The sequence below is a fragment of the Oryx dammah genome, unplaced genomic scaffold (genome assembly GCF_014754425.2).
Source record: "Oryx dammah isolate SB20612 unplaced genomic scaffold, SCBI_Odam_1.1 HiC_scaffold_2, whole genome shotgun sequence".
Lineage (NCBI taxonomy): Eukaryota > Metazoa > Chordata > Mammalia > Artiodactyla > Bovidae > Oryx > Oryx dammah.
Window position 1 is genome coordinate 11,071,986 of NW_024070186.1, and position 23,584 is coordinate 11,095,569.

A 23,584-nucleotide genomic window follows, 5' to 3' on the forward strand; every position below is an offset into this window, starting at 1 on the left:
ACCTCCACCCTCCACTCACCTGACTCCCACCCTCTACTCACCTGACACGCACCCTCCACTCACTTGCACACCCACCCTCCACTCACCTGCACAGACACCAGAGGGCGAAGCCGAGGCCGCAGTAGGGGTCGAGGCAGATGGCGATCTGCCTGGAGGGGTACAGCTCACACTGCAGCTTGATGGAGCGGCACAGGGCGCTGGTGGCCGCATGCGACATCTGAAGGAGTAAAAGCCCACATACACCAAAAAACCCCAGGAATGCACACTAAAAACCTTCTAGGCGAGACTTCAGGGCAATAAAGAATTTTAACAGAGCTTTCGGTGACAGACTCATCCAAGCCACCTGGTTGTTGAGGCCAGAGTCGTGAATCAGAAAGTTTAGATATCATCATAAAACATCAAGACGTGTATTACTCTTCAGGCTAACCTAATTTGGGGGTTTATTGATATTTCACACAAGCTTTAAAGAGCAAAACTGCTGCTTCCAGCTCTGGGAGGAAGCAGGGCCTTCACAGACCCACATCAGCACTCTCCGTGTCAGGGACGAGGCGGACGGGGGCTCCAGCCAGAGGACCCACCTTCACACCCGCCAGGATCCCTGTCGTTGACACGCTGAAGTCCAAGTACGCAAGCACATCTGGGGACGGGGGCCTGAAGATGCTGGCCACCTTCTTCTTGGGTATGTCATCTGTGGACCAGGAGACACAGGTGGTGTGGATGCCACTTCAGTGCTCGCAGGGAAAGGGGAGACAGGACTGCACCTGGGGAGCAAGGCGCTCAGAGCAGAGGTCAGGCTGCATGTGCACATGGGAAGGCACGTGGAGAGGACCCTCGCTAACCGCACTGAGCGTGTGGCGGCTGACGGCGTGGCGGACACGGACCGGGGAAGGCAGGCCACGAGAGCCCCCGGAAGCTCGGAGGAGCAGAGACTAGGCTGGGTCCCAGAGCCTGTCATGAGCCAGGCTCGTTGCCATTTCTGCGCACAGCGAGCACTGAGAAGTTGAGTCAAGCTCCCTCACCCAACTTCATCACACCCCTCAGGACCGCAGGGCACAGCGCTGACTGCACACAGGTGGGCACAGGTGAGGCAGGGCAGGGAGCGAGTGAGGCAACAGGATGCCTTCGAGCCTGTTTGCCCCGAGCCCACCCCGGCCCCCCTGCCACCAGCTGCCTGGGCCAGCTCCCAGTGCCTGCAGTGGTATCAAGCAGGTGGTCACGGACACACGGTCCTAAAACTCCTCTCGTGGGCAGTGCCCTGGTGGGTAAGGTGTGATGGGGAGCAACGGGGAAGGAGGGACAGTGTCTGTTCGCCAGTGGGCACCTGTGTGGCCTTGTACCCTGAATTCCCCACAGAGCCTGCAGAGAGCAGCTGGTCTGGGGTGTCCTGATGGAGAGGGGCTGGGACCCTCTCAGCCCTCAGGCTGACCCAACAGGCCCAGGCAGAGGGCCCGTGTGACTCTCCTGGGGACCCAGGAGGGGTCTGCGCTGTGGGAGCTGTTTGGTCCCCACAACTGCCCACTGCTGCGTGGGTGCTGAGTGCAGTAGGAGGCGTCTGTCTGCAGGCGCATGGCCTCGGAAGGACCTCTGGTCTCCACTGGCCACCCTCTGCTCTGGGCACCCACTTTAGGCTCGAGGGGCCAGATGGGCTGCCGGTGCCCCACTGGCCAGGCTCTTCTCACCACCTACTCAAGCTCCTTCACCCAACTTCAGTATTTGGGTGGTGACAATGCAATCCCTACAACACAAGGAGAGGGCTGATCCTAGGCACAGCACACACACACCTGTGTCCAGAATGGTCGGCCAGGTCCTGGCGTCCACAGTGGCTGCTGCTTCTTTGGACCTGAGCAGCCGCATGATGACCTGCGTGGTGAGCACGCACGCAGACTTGCTGACCTGCAGGGACAGGGTTGAGGGCACACCTGAGACAGCGTCCGGGAGCAAACCGCGCTCAGGCCCACCACGCTCAGGCTGCGGCGCCCACCTACCTCCACAATCATCTTGACGGTAGGAAGTGTGGTGGCAAGGTTCTGGGGGTGTGGGGGCCGCACGGTGACGGGCACGCAGCCGCAGTACAGGCAGCCGTAGAAGGCAGCAATGAGGTCCACCCCTGGAGAGACATGATCAAAGGCAGCCCCAAATGTCCAGGCTGTGGGTCCACCTACCGTGTGTGACCTAAACCACCCTCTCGCACCACAGTGTGCACCCCAAACAGCGCTATAGGGAGGGACAGGTTGCCCCTGGCCCAGACCCAGGGAGACAAGGAGGTGGGTGGGGTGCAGCCATGGCCCAGAGGAGCCTATGGTGGATGGGAAGCCCAGACCTCGTGGAGCAGCGTGTTCTGCCCTCCAGGGCAGTCTGTAGGTGGGTGGGCGAGGCTGGCAGGACACTCTGAAGGTAAGCTGCCCACCCAGAAACGCCACACCTCCTCCTTGCATCTCCACCCTAACATGGGGGCCAGTCCGTCCCTGGTGAGGCTCACATCTTGGCGAGGGGCCAGGATGTCCCTGCCCTGCTCTCAATCTCTCAACGCAACGTGGGACTACTCATGGCTCCTTCAACTCGTCTGTGTATTGAAAATTCTCCACAATTAAAACCAGGGGGAACCGAACCACACTTAAAACCCAGCTTTCCCATTTTGACCTCATTCAGACTTAAGACCATCTGCACCCACACCCTAGAGGCCCTGAAGACACTGCCCTCAACTAAGACAAGGCCCTGCCTGGCATCACTTGGCTACAAGACATCAGGCTCAGGCTGTTCTGATTCCAGAGTCAAAATAAATACGCAATGTTTGACCCAGCTAGTGGGTTTCACCACACTACAAGTCCCTGATGCTCCATCAGGGCCAGGAGCGCTCGGTGTGGTCACTGTCACGGCCCAAGCTCCTCCACCAGGGACCAGCCATCCTCACTGTGCCTGTGGGCAGCTCAGGGGACAGATGAGCTGACAGGCAGCCTGACACGTGCGAGCATCCTCATACCAGCACGGCCCCTGTGCCCAACGTGCCACACAGCAAGCACTGCCAGCAGCTCGAACCCTCGAGCTCATACAGCTCTCGCTATCCCCTGCCTGCACCCCACTCCCTGCAGCTCCTGCAGGGTCACACACCCCTCACAGGAGATGCACACCAGGTCCTATGTGCACCTGCAAACACCTGCCCCCTCCCACCTTGAGCAGGGTGTGGTCTGCCCTCCAGCTGTCAATTATACTCTCCTCTTGCAATGAAGTTTTTAAAATGTACATTCAGACCTTCACCATGCACTATCACTTTTTATGCATAGTGTCAAAAATGCCCCAAAGCAGAGAAGAGCATCAGGCCCCCATCTGTCTTTCTTCCTATCACTTCAGCATGTCCACTCACCCTCTCCCCCAGCCTGTCAGTGTGTCCCCAGGGCTCCTCTCAGTCAGTGGTGCGTGCCCTGCACTGAGTCCAAGGATAAGAAAAGAATGGGAACTGCGATCAGTTCTGGACAAAAATGACCTCACATTCCTGGAACTGGCTGGAACGAGCGGGAGTGACTGTGATGCCAGTGACAGTCCTGGAGCGTCCATGTCACCTAGCATCCATGTCAAGAAACTCGCCAGGCTCTGTGCAGGGAGTGCTCCACAGCAGCCCTGGGACTGTACCAGCACAGAGAAAGTGCCCAGCACAAGCCATGTCCCACCAGACACGCTGAAGGGAGATGGCACTGCAGGGCTGGGTTCCCAGGAGTGGCACCATGGACATGCGAAGGAAGCCGTCACGCAGGAGACCTGAGTCTCAGAGAACAGCCCCCAAAACAGGACTTCAGGCATTCCAGAAGCAGGAAACAGATAAGAAAAGGCAGTAATGAGAAAGAACATTTTCCTGAGATGAGGATTAAGTGGGTAAGAAAGTGAGAGAGGACCCAGACCCAGGCATTTCCTAGTAAAACTCCTGAGCTAGAACCAACAAGCTTCCAGGTGACACAATAACAAACACAAAGTGGGGAGGGTAGGGGAGGGGAGGCTGGTGATCATCACCTGTAGCCCTGCGGAAGCACTTGAAGGACAGGCTGCCACTTAAAGTGCAGGGTCTTCCAAGGGCCCCTCACCTGGGTGCCAGACACAGGAGAGAAACTGCCAGGACTGAAGCCCCGAGACGAGGAGGGAAAGGGCAGGGCGGAGGAGCAGGAGAGCCAGGGCAGCACCCAGCAGGCGGAGCAGAGTTGCCGCAAGGACAGGGTGCCGGGCTGCGTGAGGCAGGCGGGGCAGGAGGGAGTGCGGGAGGACCTGGAGCCTCAAGGGCACGGCCATCCTGGTCAAGGAGGTCCCAGAGGAGGTTGTCTCATCCCCACCCCTGGGGGTCTGATCAGAGAGCAGCTGAGGACTTGGGACCAGCAAGCCAGCCCAGCTTGGGATGACCCACGGCGGGGCAGAGAAGGTGACAAGAGAAGGGAGGCTCCCTGACGGTGGCCAAGTCCCACACAAAGTACAAGAAAAAGAACCAGAGGTCGATCATCATCTGTCCAGAAAAAGACAGCAGATAAGAACTGCAGCCCTTTCAACATGTGCTAAGATGCAATATATTAAAAGAATGATACAAGATATAAGAGAATGACCGAAATGAGAATTAAACAAATGAGGAAAGAACTAGAAGTTATTTTAAAAAACAATTCAGAAACGGAGATGAAACTAGAAGGAGCCCAAGAGCAAACAAGACAAGGGACACAGAGGTCGTGGGAAATGACAGAGAAGAGCTAACACGAGGTGATGGGAGCACCAGGGAGAGTGAACGCCAAGAAAATCCAAGCAAAGGCGGAGAGAAGACTGCGAGTCTAGAAAACGCCCTGAGGTTAGAAGGCAGGCTTGCAGCTTGGTATTCACAGGCACTTTACATATTGTGTGGCCCTGCCTGGAGGGAGAGTGGTGAGCACAGTTGCCTTTCATGTGGGAACGCTGACCTGTAACAATGTCACAACCACATGGAGGACTTTAAGAAGGGAAAATGTCCTTCTACCACTGAGAGCAAAAGTGCAAGTGAGTCACAGAGGAAGAAAACTAGATCATAGTCCAACCCGATGCTTAAGGCCGGGAGAAAATGGACCCGTTTGAGGCCCCAGCAGGGACGACTATCGCCACAAAGTGTACAGACTGTCACCAACAGGCCAGAGCTCAGGGGACACTGTCCCCATGAACCTTCCTGAGAAACTAGTCAGGGACAATGCAACAGTACCACTGGAACAGAAAGACGGACATGTGCATGGCTGGAGGGCTCTGAACACAGACCTGGTGGAGTGCGGGGGAGGAGAGGCCAGCTTCGCCGTTTCCACTCTGCCCCCACCAACCACCACCCCGTGAGACAGCACAGCTACAGGGAAAGTGGGTGGAGGAAGCCTGTGCGAAAACTCACATGGGGTTGGGGGGCAGTCATGTATGACGGCCATTATTGGGGGTCCTGCATGTGGCACAGGATGAAGCACGTGAGTGGTCCGGGCACATGTGAGTTCTACAGACTCCCAGCCTGACCCTCGGTGCAAAAGGAGACAGAGAATCATGGAGACAAGGTTCAGTGAAAACCTATAATCCTGAGTCTGAACGAGTGGGACAGCATGAACTCAGGAGGCACTACCTCTGAGAGAAGCTATGACTCTCATTTTCAAATTGGAACTCTGATCACAGAAGGGGTTAATGGGACAGTGGCCAGCCCAGGAAGGATGAGCTCCCAGTGCCCAGACTGGTACTGCCAACACCAGGCTCCATGGAGGACTGGCCAGGCACCTGGTTCCAGCAGATGCAAGAGGCAAGGTCAGGATGGGAGGTCACACCCAAGGGCCCAGGAGCAGCTCCCATGGGAGTGCGACAGGGCACAGAGCTCATTTCACTGACAGCAGCAAAGACACAGCATCCCGCCTTTCACAGCAAATTCTACCACTGGGTGACCAGATCCTAATCAGGGGAAGTGTCTGTTTAGTTTTATGGCTGGTCAGAGTTAACTACATCACCGTTTAGTGACCCCTAAGGAGTTAATGCAGGTGGGACAAGGTCATCGATAGGAGCTAATGTGCTAATTCTACAAAAGGAGGAAGCACCTGAGGACATTCAGAGTCTTGCGAGGGGAGTAAGTCTGATGTGGGGAGTAAGTCTGATGTGGGGTTCCTCGTGGAAGCCCAGGAGCAGCCACCCAACATACACAAGCCACTCCAGACAGCAGGGATGCTCAGGACCCAGGGAGAGATGGAAAGAGGGTAGCCTGCAGGTTCCAGGAGCTGCTCACTGGGGTGGTCAAACTATAAAGAAATGGGAAGAACGATGACCATGGAGGTCAGGACAGAGACTACTTCAGGAGAGTGGAACAGGTGGTTGGGTCAGGAAAGGCAAAGATCCATCACTTGACCTGGTTGCTTTGTTACTGGTAATAAAACAGGGTGGGGGTTGGGAGGGAAAGAACAGCTTGGTGAGAAGAGCAAGAGGAAGGCAGGCTGCACTGAGACGGGCAGGGGTGGACTCACAGCTCGCTGCGGGCGCTCACAGGGTACAGACGTGGACAGAGGGTGGGCGAGGGTCGGGGCGCAGCGGGGCGGGGCCCACGGGTCTTACCTGGAGGGTAGACCAGGGCCACGTGGGCCCCGGCACTCAGCCTCGCCTTCTCCATCAGAACAGCGGCCACGCGCTCGGCCCTTTTGTGGAGCTGGACGCAGGTTGCGGTGCTGGTGACTGTGCCCTAGGAAAGCAATCATGGGCATGCTGAGCTGGGGCGTGGGGGTGGGGAACTCTGGACACTCCACGCACAGCCTCCTTCTGAGACCCTGTGGCCAGGAGCCAGGACAGGTGCCACCCCAGCCCTGCCTGCTGTCTCCTTGGCTTCTGTGCCTCCTCAGAGACTGCTCGTCCACCACAGGTCGACTTGGTGAGTGAAAAAGCTCTTTCAGCCGTTATGATAAAATATTTTATATATAAAAATACTGTAAAGAATAATGTGACGAGCAGCCATCCAGTTTTTCATTACCTAGTATTCTGCCACATTGTTTCAATGTCTCTCTTATAAAATAAATCATCGCCACTCCACATACACCTCCAATTCTATCCTCTTCCTCCTAGAAGGAACCCTTTTCCTGGACATCAACACACATAAGTAAATAGTAAGCAGTAAACAAATATCCCTGAAGTGAACCCTGATACCAGCTCAGTCGCCCCACCCCCCAGCTCCAAGCCCTGGGTCACACAGGCTGGTCTTTCAGGGAGCCTGGGAGGGTGAGTGGTTAGCAGGGCTGCCCCACACCCGGTCTCTGCAGAGGACAGCTGGGCTGGGACCAGCACAATCTAGCCCTCCCTCCCCATGCCGACCTGTCTGAGCTCACGCTCTCGGTCCTTAAGAGAATCACAGAGCCACTGAGCTTAACTAACCATCACCATCCTCCAGGACGGCCCGGTGGGGCATCTAAACTCTCACCACTCCTCAGCTGGGGCCCCACCATGCAGGCCTGGGGGCTTTGCACGGTGGGTCAGACGCACTCCTCACACTCAAGCTGAGGTTCAGAGCTGGGCACACGCTGGAACCCAAAGGCCCAGAGCTCTGCCAGTCCCCAAGGCCAGGGGCCACCTCATGCCAGGGATAGCACTTGCAGAGGCACAGGCTTCCTCCTAGGTCAAAGGCCAGTACATGCTCAGGTTCTAAGGACAATTCAAACCTGAGGAGGCTGACAAACCAGAAGAAACATAAAAATCTACAAGGTTTTGGAAAGGATCTGAAGGGCCCTCCCAAGCTCTTAGCTATAAAGATAATCGTGAGCACTGCTGGCTGACCCTAGGCCTGGTAGCATCTCTGCACACTTCCACCGGTGGTCCCGCCTCCCTGGGAAACACCCCATCTGCACAGACACCTGGCCTGCACCTAGGCCACCCTCATGTCCCACAAGCTTGCCTCCAACCACACCTCACACTCATCCACAGCCCCTGTCCTCTCTGAATGGCTAACTTGTGCCTGGACCATGGCCCTGGCCCCCCCGCTCCCATCCTCACCCTCTCACAACCCACAGGAATCACCCAGAATTGTGGACCCCATCACACCCTCATGCTCACGTCCAGAGCCCCAGCACACACCGAGGGTAAACCCAGCGCCCAGCCTCGCCTGCCTTAGCGCTCCGGCTGCACCCATCTTAAGGTTCTCCTGCAAGCTGACTTTATCTTGGTCAATGCTACTTATTGGCTTCGGAATTCAATCTGTCATAAACAAACGTCTCCAGTACACTGTCCAGGTCTGCAGGAAGACAGCACCTCTCCTGAGCACTGGTTTTGTAGCAGGAAGACTTGCTTCAGCAACTGGGGAACAGGGGCCTTTTTAAAAAAATCTTATTTAACATTGTATATGTAGCAGGTATTGATCAATATTTTTTGAATGAAGAAACAGTGGCCAAGAGCAAGCCACTGAGAACCAGGCTGGTGCTGCTAAGATGTCAGGGTACACGTGTCCTCCCAGGCTGGGACGCATCTAACAGTGAGTCATGCAGAGTGGTTGTGGTTACTCTGTTTTCATAGTTTGTCTACTGGCCATAACTTACAGTTTCTCCTTTATACCTGAGAAGCTCCTGGTACCATGTAACACCCACTGAAAGTTACTAGGATTAGGGCTGTAAGCCGTATTTGTTGTGTTATAGCTACAAAGGAAGAAGGTCTAAAGTACTTTTTACAAAATAAACATTTGTTTTTAGTTTACTTAGGAGAATTTACATGCATGAAAGTGAAAAGTGAAAGTGTCAGTCACTCAGTTGTGTCCAACTCTTTGCAACCCCATGGGCTGAAGCCCTCCAGGATCCTCTGTTCATGGTATTCTCCAGGCAAGAATACTGAAGTGGGTAGCCATTCCCTTCTCCAGGAGATTTTCCAGACCTAGGGATAGAAACCGGGTCTCCTGCATTGCAGGCAGATTCTTTACCATCTGAGCCACCAGGGAAGCCCCATTTACAAGCACACTCTTCATAATCAAAATACAAGGTAATGAGAATTTCCCTGTTAAATACAAATCCACAGAAATGTGACTGTGGCCGGTGTGGAAGCTGAAGTTTTCATGGAGAGAATGACACCACCTGGACGATCCTGGTGGCTCAGATGGTAAAGAGTCTGCCTGCAACGCAGGAGACCTGGGTTCAATCTCTGAGTCAGGAAGATCCCTGGACAAGGAAATGGCAACCCACTCTAGTATTCTTGCTGGGACAATGCCATGGACAGAGGAGCCTAGCTGGCTACAGTCCATGGGGTCACAGAGAGTCGGACATGACTGAGCGACTAACAAACGTGACACCAGCGGGGAGCCTGGAGGTCAAGGAGCGCTGTCCTCCGGTGAGACCTGAACACATGGCTGGAGCGTGACTATGGCCCCTCGCGCCACGGGCGGCATGGCCCACCGCAGCAGTGCCCGCCTCACCTTGGCGTTGAGCAGCAGGAACAGCGGGTGTTCAGGGGTGGTGTGGGCCCGCCACTGTAGCACGTCAGGCAGGAACAGGAACTGCAGCACGGGCAGGGAGGGGTCAGGCCTGGTGGCTTCCTGGGCACCTCTTCACCCCCCCACCCCACTCCTGGGTTGGGGAGGGTCAGGCCTGGTGGCTTCCCAGGTGCCTCTTCACCCCCCCACCCCACCCCTGGGTTGGGAAGGGTCAGGCCACTGGCTTCCCGGGTGCCTCTTCACCCCTCACCCCACCCCTGGGTTGAGGAGGGTCAGGTTGCTGGCTTCCCAGGCGCCTCTTTGGCCCCCCACCTCTGGGTGGGGAGGGTCAGGCCTGGCAGCTTCCCAGGCGCCTCTTCGCCCCTCACTCCACCCCCTTACCTTCCTTGCCTGCTCGCTGTCCTCCAGGTGTGAGAGCTCCCTCCCTGAGGCCTGAGCGATTCTCTTCCCGGCGACCAGGTTCCCAACGATCATGGAGGCAGGCCCAACCTCTGGAACACGAGGGGACCTGAGTGAGGAGCGCTGACTCTGCCAGGTAACCTTCTGAATGGGCAGGCAACTCACTCTTTACTACAATACGGGGTCAGGAACCAGGGAGAAGGGCCGTGCTGAGTGACGGAGAGAACCTCGCTCTCAGAAGTGAACCCGATAAACACATTCAGCACGAGGCAAATATCCCAACCTTAGCCACAGCTAAACTCGTATTACATTTCACTGTTTTACTGATTAAATGTGCTTCACTTAATGGTATTTTATGTATTTAATAATCAACAAAAGTTATTAGCATTTACTTAAGACTTACATCACCAAAGGAATGGAACACACATCACAGTTCCACCAGGGAAGGGAAGCTGACCATTTGCTGGGCTTCCCAGGTACTGCCTGGCTGCTGTGGCAGATCACACTGCTGAGCAGCAGCATGCACAGCGCCCTTGGCCTCATGGCTGGCTGTGGTGGCTGCCCCACGGCTCTTCAGATTCCAAGCTCCCGGTCTGCTCTGGGACATCATTCGTGCCCCTGGGGCCACCGTGCAGCTTCCACAGCCCGGATGCCAGGCTGCATCCAGTGCCAGGTGGGGCCCCCACACTGTGGGGGTGGGGATGTGCTCCTTCCAGGGGGCAGGGGGCGGGGACTGGCCTGCTGTGCTGCTCACTCTGGCTCTCAGCTCCAACCCCAGAGACAGAGGGTTCAACAGGGTGCGCCCTTAAACACAGGCGTGGCTGCCGCTGTCTACAGACGCAGCGGGCGTGCTGTGGCGCGTACTAACCTGGCTGTTTCTGCCGAGGCTTGGGGAGGTTGGTAACACACGCGTGAGGGCACATCAGCACGTTGCACGGGTGCAGCATCCCCTCCAGGAAGCGCTGCTTGGCCTCAGAAACGTGAATCCCACCGAGAGGAGCCTTGGGCAGGGTGTTGGCAGGAACCAGGGCCAGGCAGTATACGCCCACCTGGTGGATGCTGTCGATGGCCTGGAGGGAGCATGACACAGGGGCCTGCGCGTGAGCACTTGCGACCAGCTCCAGGCTGGGAGCCGCAGGAGGGCCAGAACACCCAAGCCCAAAGGTCAAGCAGACTGTGACCTCTGGGACCTTAAGAGAAACACGGCGAGACAAGTGTGCATTTCCTACCATTTACACACACGTGTGCACATGCACACTCCAGCACAAATCTGTAACTGCTCACATTAGAAAGAGCCACCAAAGCAGACACTGACTTCCTGTGGGAGAAGTCTGGACAGAGGACAGAAGCCAGGCTCCTGTCAGAGTTGGAACCATGTAAATATTTTATGTCCAAAAAACTTAAAACTCAAAACCCAACCCCTAACAACTGTCAGTAAAGTAGGACAAATGAACTCGATCGAAGCGGGTCAGGTTAGCACACCCCTCAGACAGAATCTGCTTACAGTGACTTTAAACACAGCAATCTGACTGATTCCATCCCAGAGGGATACACCCTATTGGCAAAAAGAACTGAAAAAACATCCTAAGCTGTGCTCAAAACCTCACACTTGAGAGGTTACATGGAGACTGGAGTGTGTGCAGCGTGGCGTCAGGACATGATTACTTCTGCTGGAGTCATCATCTTTGCAACCTTACATTATGGAGAAAGGTCGGAGAGTCAAGGAAAACTCCGAGGCCTTAAACCTGAGCTGGAACCAGCAGCATAAACTCACGGTGTGGGTGATCTTACAGGCAGAGGATCTGCTCTGTTTCCTACTCTGTCCACTGCCCAGACTGTGGTCCCAAGTCCACTTCTTGGAGGCAGCAGGGCCCCGTGGGTCCCAGTCGTGCTGGGTCTGGGACATGAGATGCCCCCCGCTCTCTGGCATCCAGCTTCCTGTTCTCCATGTGACCCCTCAGAACCCAGAGCTGTGTCAAGAGGACTCAGGAGCCAATCCAGAGAGGCTCCCACTGACATATAAATATAGTTCCTGCAACCACTAGTTCACAGGGAGACAAAAACCAGAGCTATTCCATGAGGCCAGTGCAGGATCCGGAAATCAACCCTGGATCTCACTTTCCTGCACAACCTTCCCTCCAGGTCCCCTGGTGACTTCAGAGGACACAGCACTCTCTGTAGAAGACACTTTCAAGGCAGCTGCATTACCAATGAGCAAGAAATGACTGAATTGAAATGCCTCCCCTCCCTTGAAGCCCTACCAAGCCACTGGACAGACCTGCTACCTCCCAAGAGGCCCCTGGATAGCAAATCAAGTCCCAGTCTGACTAGGCCTCAAGATCTACCCAGTGACACAGTGGACAGAGGAGTACGGAGACGGGACCACGAGGCACCGTCAGAGCCCAGACTGGGAGATGAACTGGGCTAACCTGTCAAGAAACAAACTGCAGGAAAAATAAAACAAGGAAGAGTCTGCAGATTAAAGAAGACTTAAAAACCTGGGCCAACCAAGTGCAGTTTTTACCTTATTTTGATCCTAAGTTTAACAAACATATTGAACATTAGGTAATTTGGGAAATCTGAATAGTGACTAGATATTTAATTACAGCAGAAAGAACTAAAATGCTCAGGAATAAATTTAACCAAGGAGATGAGGGACACATGTATACTTAAAACTGTGAGGGACTGATGAAAGAAACTGAGAAAACCACAACTAAATGTAAATACATTCTGAGTTTATGAATTGGAAGAATTAGTATTGTTAAAAAGTCCATACATACTACCCCAAAGTCATCTGCAAATTTAATGCAATCGCTATAAAAATATCCATGACATTCTTCACAAAACTAGAATAAACACTCCTAACACTTGCAGAGAAACACGAGACCCTGGGTTGCCAAAGCAGTCTTAAGAGAGAAGTACAAAGCCAAGAGGTATCATGCTCCCTGACTTCAAACATCATAAAGCTGCAGTAATCAAAGCAGTATGGACTTGGCACAAAAAACATGGATCAATGGAGCAGAAGGGAGCCCAGCAGTAATCTCACACTCACACAGTTACTGCTTTACCACAAAGGAGATGAGGCCAGACAGCAGGAAGAGAGCGTGCCTTCAATAAATGGCACTGGAAAAACTGGATGCCCCACACAAAACTAACTCAAAGCAGACTAAGGACTTGAATATAAGACCTGAAATGATAATACTAGAATAAAACATAGGCTACAGTAACCTTGATGTTAGTCTTGGTGATGGTTTTTTGGATTTGACACCAAAAGCAAAGGCAACAAGAGCAAAAATAAACAGGTAGATTCATGTCAAGCTAAAAGGCTTCTGCACGGGAAAGGAAACCATCAACAAAACAAGAGGAACCTATCGAATGGGAGAAGAGATCTGTAAAAATACATCTGATAAGGATTAAAATCCAAAATATAGAAGGAACTCATACAACTCAACAGTGGAGAATAATAATAATAATAATACAATTAAAAAATGGGCAGAGGACCTGAACACACATTTTTCCAGAGGACATAAGGGACTCCCTGGTGCTCTAGTGGGTAAGGCTCTGCCTACCAAGCCAAGAGATATGAGTTCGATCCCTGGTCCAAGAAGCTCTCACACGTCACGAGGCAACTATGGCCATGCATCACAACTATTAAGCCCGCTCTCTAGAGCCTGCAAGCTCCAACTCCTGAAGCCTGTACACTAGAGCCTCTGTTCTGCAACAGTAGAGCAGCCCCTGCTCAGTGAAACTAGAGAAAGCCTATGCGCACAGCAGACTCTGCATAGCCAAAAAATGAAAAAAAAAAAATCTTAAAAAAAAGAAAAAGACACACAGATGGCCGAGAGGTACATATCTCCTCATGGATCACTGTCTTGTTGTGGCGAAGGAGCTTGCATAACTCAATGAAGCTATGAGCCGTGCCATGCAGGGTCACCCAAGACAGATGGGTCAGAGTGAAGAGTTCTGAGAAAATGTGGTCCACAGGAGGAGAGAATGGCAAAACACGCCAATAATCTTATGTGAGTGAAAAGCCAAAAAGATATGATACTGGAAGATGAGTCCTCAGGTCAGAAGGTATCCACTATGCTACAGCAGAAGAGCAGAGAAATAGCTCTAGAAAGAATAAAGAGGCTGGGACAAAGTGTAAATGCCACTTAGTTACGGACATGTTTGGTGGTGAAAGTAAAGTTTGATGCTGTAAAGAACAATACTGCATAAGAACCTGGGATGTTAGGTCCATGAATCAAGGTAAATCAGACACAGTCAGCAGGAGATGGCAAGAGTGAACATTGACATTTTAGCCATCAGTGATCTAAAATGGATGGGAAAGGGTGAATTTAATTCAGATGACCATTATATCTACTACTGGGCAAGAATCCCTTAGAAGAAATGGAGTAGCCCTCATGGTCAACCAAAGAGTCTGAAATGCAGTTCTTGGGTGCAACTTCAGAAATGACAGAATGATCTCAGTTCATTTCCAAGGCAAACCATTCAACATTACAGTAATCCTAGTCTATGACCCAACCACTAATGCCAAAAAAGCTGAAGCTGAACAGTTCTATGTTCAGCATAGAACACTATGCTTCTAACACTAACACTAAGACCTTCTAACACTAACACCAAAAAAGATGTCCTTTTCATCACAGGGGACTGGAATGCAAAAGTAGGAAGTCACGAGATACCTGGAGTAACAGGCAAGTTTAGCATTGGAGTACAAGATGAAGCACGGCAAAGGCTAACAGAGTTTTGTCAAGAGAACACACTGATCATAGCAAACACCTCTTCCAATAACACAAGAGATGACTCTACACATGGACATCAACAAATAGTCAATACCAAAATCAGACTGATTATATTCTTAGTAGCTGAAGATGGAGAAGCTCTATATAGTCAAGTTAAAAAAACACCTGAAGCTGACCGTGCTTCAGATCATGAACTCCTTATTGCAAAATTTAGGCTTAAATTGAAGAAAGCAGAGAAAACCACTAGACCATTCAGGTATGACCTAAATCAAATCCCTTATGATTGTACAGTGGAGGTGACAAATAGATTCAAGGGATCAGATGTTAAAGACTGAGTATCTGAAGAACTATGGATGGAGGTTTGTGACATTGTACAGGAGGCAGTGATCAAAACCATCCCTAAGAAAAATAAATGCAAAAAGGCAAAATGGTTGTCTGAGGAGGCTTTACAAATAGCTGAGGAATGAAGTAAAAGGCAAGGGAGAAAGGGAAAGATATAACCAACTGAATGCAGAGTTCCAGAGAATAGCAAAGAGAGGTAAGAAGGCCTTCTAAAATTAACAATGCAAAGAAATAGAGGAGAACAACAGAATGGGGAGGATGAGAGATCTCAGGAAAATTGGAGTGATCAAGAGAACATTTCATGCAAGGATGGGCACAATAAAGGACAGAAATGGCAAGGACCTAACAGAAACAGAAAGATTAAGAAGATGTGGCAAGAATACATAGAATTATGCAAAGAAAGTCTTAATGACCCAGATAACCATGATGGTGTGATCACTCACCTAGAGCCAGACATCCTGGAGTGGGAAGTCAAGTGGGCCTTAGGAAGTATTACTACAAAGAAAGCTAACTGTGCTGATGGAATTCCAGCTGAGTTATTTCAAATCCTAAAAGATGATGCTGTTAAAGTGCTACACTCATTGTCAGCAAATTTGGAAAACTCAGCTGTGGCCACAAGACTGGAAAAAGTCAGCTTTCATTCCAATCCAAAAGAAAGGCAACACCAAAGATGTACAAACTACTGAACAATCATGCTCATGTTAAATGCTCATTTCTTATTTTGCATTTCATAACGTTACGCTCAAAATCCTTCAAGCTAGGCTTCAGTGCTACATGAACTGAGAACTTTCAGATGTGCAAGCTGGGTTTAGAAAAGGCAGAGGAACCAGGATCAAATTGCCAACATTCGTTGGATCATGGAGAAAGCAAGGGAATTTCAGGAAAACATCTACTTCTACTTCACTGACTATGCTAAAGCTTTTGACTGTGTGGATCACAACTAACTGTGGAAAACTCTTAAAGAGATGGGAAAACCAGACCATCTTACCTGTCTCCTGGAAACCTGTGTACAGATCAAGAAGCAAGAGTAGAACTGGACATGGAACAATGGACTGGTTCCAAATCGGGAAAGGAGTACGTCAAGGCTGTATACTGTCACCCTGCTTATTTAACTTATATGCAGAGTACATCATGCAAAATGCGGAGCTGGATGAATCACAAGCTGGAATCAAGACTGCTGGGAGAAATATCCAGGACCTCAAGACGTGCAGATGATACCACCCTTATGGCAGAAAATGAAGAGGAACTAAAGAACCTCTTAATGAGGGTGAAAGAGAAGAGTGAAAAAGCTGGCTAAAACTCAATATTCAAAAAACTAAGATCATGGCATCTGGTCCCATCACTTCATGTCAAATAGACGGGGGAAAAATGGACACAGTGACAGATTCTTTCTCAGGCTCCCAAATCACTGAGAACAGTGACTGCAGTCGTTCCCATTAAATTAAAAGACGCTTGCTCCTTGGAAGAGAAGCTATGACAAAACTAGATAGCATATTAAAAAGCAGGGACATCACTTTGCCAACAAAGGTCCGTCTAGTCAAAGCTATAGTTTTTCCAATAGTTAGGTACAGATGTGAGAGCTGGACCATAAAGAAGGCTGAGCGCTGAAGAACTGATGCTTTCTAACTGTGGTGCTGGAGAAGACTCTTGAGAATCCCCTTGACTGCAAGGAGATCAAACCTGTCAATCCTAAAGGAAATAATTTCTGAATATTCACTGGAAGGACTGATGCTGCAGCTCCAATACTTTGTCCCCCTGATGCAGGGAGCCAACTCATTGGAAAAGACCCTGATGCTGGGAAAGACTGACAGCAAAAGGAAAAGGGGTCGGCAGAGGATGAGATGGTTAGAAAGCATCACCCACTCAATGGACATGAATTGGAGCAAACTCCTGGAGATAGTGAAGGACAGGGGAGCCTGGCGTGCTGCAGTCCATGGGGTCGCAAAGAGTCAGATTCGACCTAGCAACTTAACAACAAGAGGGACATAAAAATATGCTAAATATCACTAATCTCGAGGAGAAGGCAAATCAAAACCACCACAACACACCATCTCACACCCATCAGAATGGCTATTATCAACAGGACAAGAAACAACAGGACTAGGTGAAGGTGTGGAAAAAGGGAACCCTTGTGCACAATTTGTGGGAAAGCAAATTGCTGCAGCCACTGTGGAAATCAGTATGGAGGTTCTTCAGAAAATTAAAAATGGAACTACCCAATGATTCCATTTTGGGGTATTTATTGGAAGAAAACAAAAATACTAACTTGAAAAAATATATGCACCCCTATGTTCAATGCAGTATTATTTACAACAGCCAGTATTCTTAAGTGTCCATCAATGGATTAATGGATAAAGAAACTGTGGTACACACACACACGATTATTACTCAGGCATAAAGAAGAACGAAATCTTACCATTTGCAACAATACAGAGGGACTTGGACAGCATTGTGCTAAGTGAGATAAATCAGACAGAAAAGGCCATAGGATCGCTCACATGTAGACGTTAAAAACAAAAAAAAATGAGCTCATGGACAGAACAGATTGGTGGTTGGCAGAGGTGAGGGGTGGGGGTAGGAGAAATGGGTGAAGGGAGTCAGAAGGGAGAAACTTCCAGTTATAAGTTGAACAAGTCCTGGGGATGCAGTGTACAGCATGGGACCACAGTGAATGCTGGGTCATGTATTTGAGAGTGTATTTGATAAGAGTACATCCTAAAAGTTCTCATCACAAGAAAATACTTCTGTAGCTGTGTTATGGATGTTAACTAGATGTTGTTGTGATTATTTCACTATATATACAAATATCAAATCACTGTGCTGTACACCTGAAACTAATACAGTGTTACATGTCAATCATATCCCAATAAAAGTGAAAATCGCTCAATCATGTCTGACTCTCTGCGACTCCATGGACTATACAGTCCATGGAATTCTCCAGGCCAGGATACTGGAGTGGGTAGCCTTTCCTTTCTCCAGGGGATCTTCCCAACCCAGGGATCAAACCCAGGTCTCCCACATTGCAGGCAGATTCTTTACCAGCTGAGCCACAAGGGAAGCCCAAATCCCAATAAAATTTTATTGCTGATTTTTAAGGTGTGATACTGGTACTCCTTTTTTAAAGAAATAAATACTAAAATTTACAGGTAAAACCTCTGAGTCTGGGATTTGCTTCAAAGTCCTCCTGAGGGAGAAGCTGGGAGGGCAGGTGGGGTACAGATGGTTCCTGGACTGGTTGGTGTTGATTGAGGCTGACAGTGGACACATGGGGGCTATTACACTCTTCTTTGTATGACTGGTATATTAGTAATATTCCCCAATGAAACATTAAACATCTTCACTAAGTATAAACGTTGTCAGTATTAGTAGAAAAACTGGTCCTCTGACACTCCGGGCTCTCTGGTCTCCCTGATGCTGGACTTACTCTGCTTCGTAGGCGTGTCCTTACCCTGGGGGCTGAGGCCGAGCACATGCCACACAACTGCCCAAAGCTGTTGGGACACCAGGGGGCTCTCTGGAGAGCTGCCAGGACTGAACTCACCCAGAGATTTGGAGAGACACCACTGTCCACAGCAGCCTTATCCATAATAGCCCCAAATTGACAACCCAGTGTCACCAAGATATGGATAAACAAGCAAAGGAAACACAACTCAGCAATAAAAAGGGATGAGCCACTGACACACATATCACAAGGAACCTCATGAATGCACCACTGAGGAAGACAATCGGATCAGGAGCCCACATTGAAACTTGGTTGTACGATGCCCTTGGTGAGGGGCAGAGCTTAGGCCCCGACACACAGCAGCTGGTAGTTCCCCGAACGGTGTGAGTGCTCTTAGCTGTGGTTACTGGGGCATGTACACCTGTCAAAATTCATCAATCTGGACCCTGCAAATCCGCTCTTTCCACGTGTAAGTGATACTCAGTGAGCTAAGTAAACAACGTTCCCTGACTGCACATGTAGTCTACGCTCTTCACTGAAGGCAAAGTTCACTCCCAGCCCCACAAAAGACTTGCTGCTTCTAGTTTAGTATTTAAGAAACCAAATGTGGATGTGCAGGGAGTGGCAGCGTGTGGGCCTCACGAGATGGGACACACCAGAACCCCTCTGGGCAACACCTCCAGCTGCAGCACACATTTGCTGGAAACATGGCACCAGTGGGTCCCAGTTCCTGCTCCACACCCCAGGGACGGCGGAGCCGCGGGCCCACGCCCACCTGCAGCACGCGGCTCATCCACTGGAAGCTGTCCTCCTCGGAGGCATCAGGCCGCTGCTCCGCCACCAGCACGATCCGGTCGTCATGGAGCACTGTCACGGAGAACACTGCGATCCTAGGGGAGGAAGGGAAGCGATGACCACCCGGCAAGATCGGGTGCAGACACTCCACCCCATGAGACGGAAACTGCAGCGGGGCTGGAGGGAGACGTGGTCCACAGAATGTAAAAGGAACCAAACCTCCAGTGTGGAAAAATGAGTTTCCATTCACAAAGCAGACAGGACCTGGGTGCAGAGAAAAAACGAGGCTCACACTATTAAAGAAATTTCTCCTTAATTGTAATGTTAAGGCATGCGATGATTTCTTCATGTAAAAATGTGTGTCCAGAAGATCTATTAATTACATAATTTTTCAGTCCAGCTGATGAAATCTCTCAGCGTGCGTGACTCTGCTCACATCTGTGACTGACGTCTGTGGACTTGTACTTTGTGTCTTACTGAAGAATTCAACATGTTCACCTTTTCTGTGTGTTGCCTTTTTCTTCCTTTAGACTCAAGTAGATTCTTTTCCCTCACAAGACCAGTAGCTGGCACGTCTGCCGCGGGAGCCCTGGGCCTCATGGACCTACCTGCTCACTCATTCCTCTGGCCACTGAGCGCACAGGTGCCCACATGCACACACACACACACACACACACACACACACACACACACACACTCTCTCTCTTTTATACAAGCTTCACCCAGTATTAACATTTCCTCACTTTCACCCATCTTATTTCTCTTAGTACCTTACCTGAAAGTGTTTGCATGAAAACAGTCTTTGTTATAAAACTTCTGAAACCTATATACCCGAGACCATTTTCACTGCAACTGCACAATTAAGTGACACCTTGGGGTGAATATATTAAAATCTAGGCTAAGAGTTCCTCTGAAAACCTTCAACATCACTGCGTGTCATCCTCTCGCTCCGGGCCCTCTTCTGGGGTGTCTGGCGTATCCTGGCTGGAGACCCGCCCGTGGCTGCCTCCTCCAGCCACAGGTTCACACATGCACCGTCCCCCCGAGGTTACTGTCTGGATGCCAGCCCCACTCACTTCACTTTTCTCTCAATTTTTCTTTTAGTCTTTCTATTTCTTCACTTTTGGAGCAATTTCTTCTTCTGGCTTTCCAGCTTATTGGCTCCCTCCCTGGCTGCCTCTGCCCCGCATTTATTCACCTACTGAACAACTGCTCTGTTGTGGTGCCTTGACCTCACATTGCAAGAGTTCCTGCAGTATCCGCCCAGTGCTCAGCTCCTCTATGATGAAGGCAGATAGGTCGCCTCTCCAGCCACAAACGCATCCACCCCACAGCCCAGTCAGCCACTGGGCCGGCGTCACCTCCAGGTGTCATCAGCTATCGCTGGCCACGCCAGGCAATCTCCCTGACATACCAGGAGCCTGTGCGGGCTACCCAGTGTCCCCTCCGTGGGCACCTATGCTAACAGTGCCTCCAATTTCTGTGTGTGCCCTGTGCCCCAGCTCTAGGATGCACACACCCACCAGTTCCACCTGTCCAGCTGGCTTCCCCCAGGTGGTTAGTCACCCATGGCCATCACCCCAACCTGGACGAGGGCCGGCAGCCATGCTGACCCCTCACTGGCAGAATTCCCTGATGGTTTCTTTACGGTATAATGGACATGAGTTTGAGCAAACTGTGGGAAATAGTGAAGGACAGGGAAGCCTGGCGTGCTGCAACCCATGGGGTCACAAAGAGATGGACACAACTGAGTGACTGAACGACAACAACGTATTCACAGGAAGGCTCTGGCCAGGTTCACAGGCATCCTTGTTTGAGTAACAGAAGCACTCCCGTGAGAATAATAAAATGAAATAGGTGGCTGAGTGGGCCAACCAGGAATGGAACCCCTCCCCCAGGACAAACAGCCCTGAGCTGGACAGGCTGGACAGGGCCCTTCCAGCCACCTGGGGCCCCAACCGGCTGGGCCATCTTATCTGCTCTCTGGATGAGAACCCATGAAGTGCCTGCCTGACACATTCAGGAAAGGTAAACTGACTCGACCTCAGGAAAGTAAGGCCCCTGGTAACTCAGGGAAAGGCCTCCATTCCGGCCTGCATCCCTGAGGTTCTGCCCTCAGGCACACAGCTCCTGAGTGCTGCTGGCCCAGCCTCCATGCCCAGGCCTTGGTCTGGGTCTCACCCTCGAGGAATCGTGAACTCTGCAGATGGTGAGGACTCTGACTCAGGCATCCTCCTGCAAACATCGTCCTGTTCTTTGCGAAGTTCTCCGATGTAGAGGTATTATTAGGTTTTGCGTATTCACAGCACCGGGCTCTCCTTCCACTGTGGGGACCTCTCGAGGGTTAAGCAGAGAAGGAACCTAAAGGTGAGGCAAGGGGACCCGCGCATCACCTGCCTCTGTAGACAAACTTCATGGGCTCCACGGCCAGTGCAGTGGCCACCACGTCATCCGCGTTGTGTCTGCGAAATCCCACCACCATCAGCCCGTCCAGCTTGCCCACGACGAAGACGAGGTCATCCTGAAGGCAAGGACGCTGGTTGGGCAGAGGACACACAGCAGGCCCTGTGGCTCAGGGCCTGCGGCAGAGACCTGAGAGCCCGGAGACCAGGTAACTCAGACAGGCCCTGCACACCCCCTGCCCACAGTGACAGGAAACACAGGTGGGGTGACCTGGGGTGCAGGGGCCCTAAGCCTGGTGTGCTGGAGTGGGGATAGGGGGCGTCCAGAGCAGGCATCAGTGCAGGGAAGGTCAGAGGTGGGTACACAGCGAGGGTCAAGTCTGTAAAGCACTCAAGGCTACGGACAGGGAGCCCCAGCATGACAGCACGGATGGCTGGGCAGGATGGGATTCCGTCATGGGGCCTGGGCACTGTGGACAGCGAACAGACCCCTCCCCAGCTCTGAGCCTGGCCCGGGTTTGGCAGCAGGACACACTCACAGGCCCGATGAAGCCCAGAAGCCCCGTCCTGGTGAAAGGTCGGTCGGAGACAGGTGCTCCCCCAGCGGTGACCGGGACAGTCTGCACAGAATGCAGAGGACAACAGTCCTAGGAGGGCTATCACCACACCTCCCTGGAGGGGATGGGGCTCCCTACCCAACCCCACCCCATCCTGAGGCCAGAGGCCCTACCAGCTGGCATGACCTCCATCAGGCTCCTGCCAGCATGGACTCCAGGGCCCAGGCTTCCCCTCCCACCCCTGTGAAGGCACTGAATTCTCCTGAGGATCCAATGGCTCCAGACCCAAGGGCAGCTCCCCCAGGCCACCCAGGGTCCATGAGGGCTGTAGGCACCCCGAGGAAGGCCACACTCCTGCACGCCTTGCCCACCCTCCTGCCACTGCTGTGGGACCCGCAGGGACCTCAAAGATGTTTTTGGTGATCCCAAGCAGCCCATAGTACGCTGTCGCCGTCGCGCTGGAGTCCACACAGATCTCTCCAACTTCATCAGTTTTGCAGAGATGAGGGGTGCCCTCCACCTTCACAACACACACATTGGCTGAAGAGAGAAAACAACCCTGGAGATCACGCACACACAGACACTGAGGTGGACCATCCAGAGACCTGTGTGAACAGCACCTGTAGGGTGGACACCAACAGTCGTGCTCCCCCCGTGGAGACCCACACCCCTCTGGCCACGAGCCTGCGTGCTCTGTAGTGGTTCGTGCAGGTGACAGAAACTGCTCCCAGTGACATGGGCTCTGTGGTCACCCTACACTGCCCTCCTGAGCCCTGGGAGATGGGAGATGCTACTGCACACCTCCATCTTTGAGGCTGGCTCACACTCAAGGCCTGACGACACCACCCCAGTGCAGGTCCCTTCTGCGGCCCCTCCCACAGCCCAGTGACCCCCTTCCGTCTTTGCCAAGCAGCACCCCTACCAACATGGCCATCCAGCTCTGGGGACCTTACCTGTCTGGCTCCTGTAGCCCCGGTTACCAGCCTGGCCACAGAGCAGACGTCCAGAAAGGCCTTGATGAGACTGACATGCATACCAGAATGTGCAGCATCCCTTGAATGCAACTCAGTCGCTCAGGCAAGAACCAAACACCCACAGTACCTGGCAAAGTCCAGCCTTCACCTCCGCCTGAGGATTCCCTGACTGACTCTCATCTCCAGGACAAGTGAGGAAGACACGCAAGGAAGACGGTCTGGGGGATGGGGGCGGACCCTGGGTCAGTCTCTTCTGCTGGTTCACAGGTCAGGTCATGGCATCAGAGGGGCAGGGAGCAAGGGCGGTGCTGCCGCCTGGCCTACCCCTAGATACACACACTTGCACACAGTCCAATCTCCCTCCCACGTCACGACCAGACAAGAAGGTACACACCCTGCATGTCCTGGGGAGAAAACCCTGGGGCTGACTCAGGGGAGGACTGTGCACCTGACTCAGAGCTGCCCCCGTCCTGTCAATACACACACCTGGGGGAGCACATACACACATACACACACACACCTGGGGGAGCA

At 52.0% G+C, this 23,584-nt stretch overlaps 1 protein-coding gene across 3 annotated transcripts in view; it reads right to left on the reverse strand.

Annotated features, from left to right (window-relative positions):
* The window catches only part of DIP2A (disco interacting protein 2 homolog A), a 111,230-nt gene that overhangs the window by 11,896 nt on the left and 75,750 nt on the right, over positions 1-23,584 (reverse strand). For all 3 annotated transcript variants that reach the window (XM_040264507.1, XM_040264516.1, XM_040264496.1), the window contains 12 exons: positions 22,483-22,619; positions 22,062-22,142; positions 21,514-21,641; positions 19,101-19,215; positions 10,668-10,869; positions 9,782-9,891; positions 9,383-9,463; positions 6,559-6,682; positions 1,986-2,107; positions 1,782-1,893; positions 579-688; positions 87-217 (listed from right to left, as the gene is read on the reverse strand). In XM_040264507.1, coding sequence (XP_040120441.1) covers positions 87-217; positions 579-688; positions 1,782-1,893; positions 1,986-2,107; positions 6,559-6,682; positions 9,383-9,463; positions 9,782-9,891; positions 10,668-10,869; positions 19,101-19,215; positions 21,514-21,641; positions 22,062-22,142; positions 22,483-22,619 — 1,453 coding nt within the window. The remainder of the gene's footprint in view (positions 1-86; positions 218-578; positions 689-1,781; positions 1,894-1,985; positions 2,108-6,558; positions 6,683-9,382; positions 9,464-9,781; positions 9,892-10,667; positions 10,870-19,100; positions 19,216-21,513; positions 21,642-22,061; positions 22,143-22,482; positions 22,620-23,584) is intronic.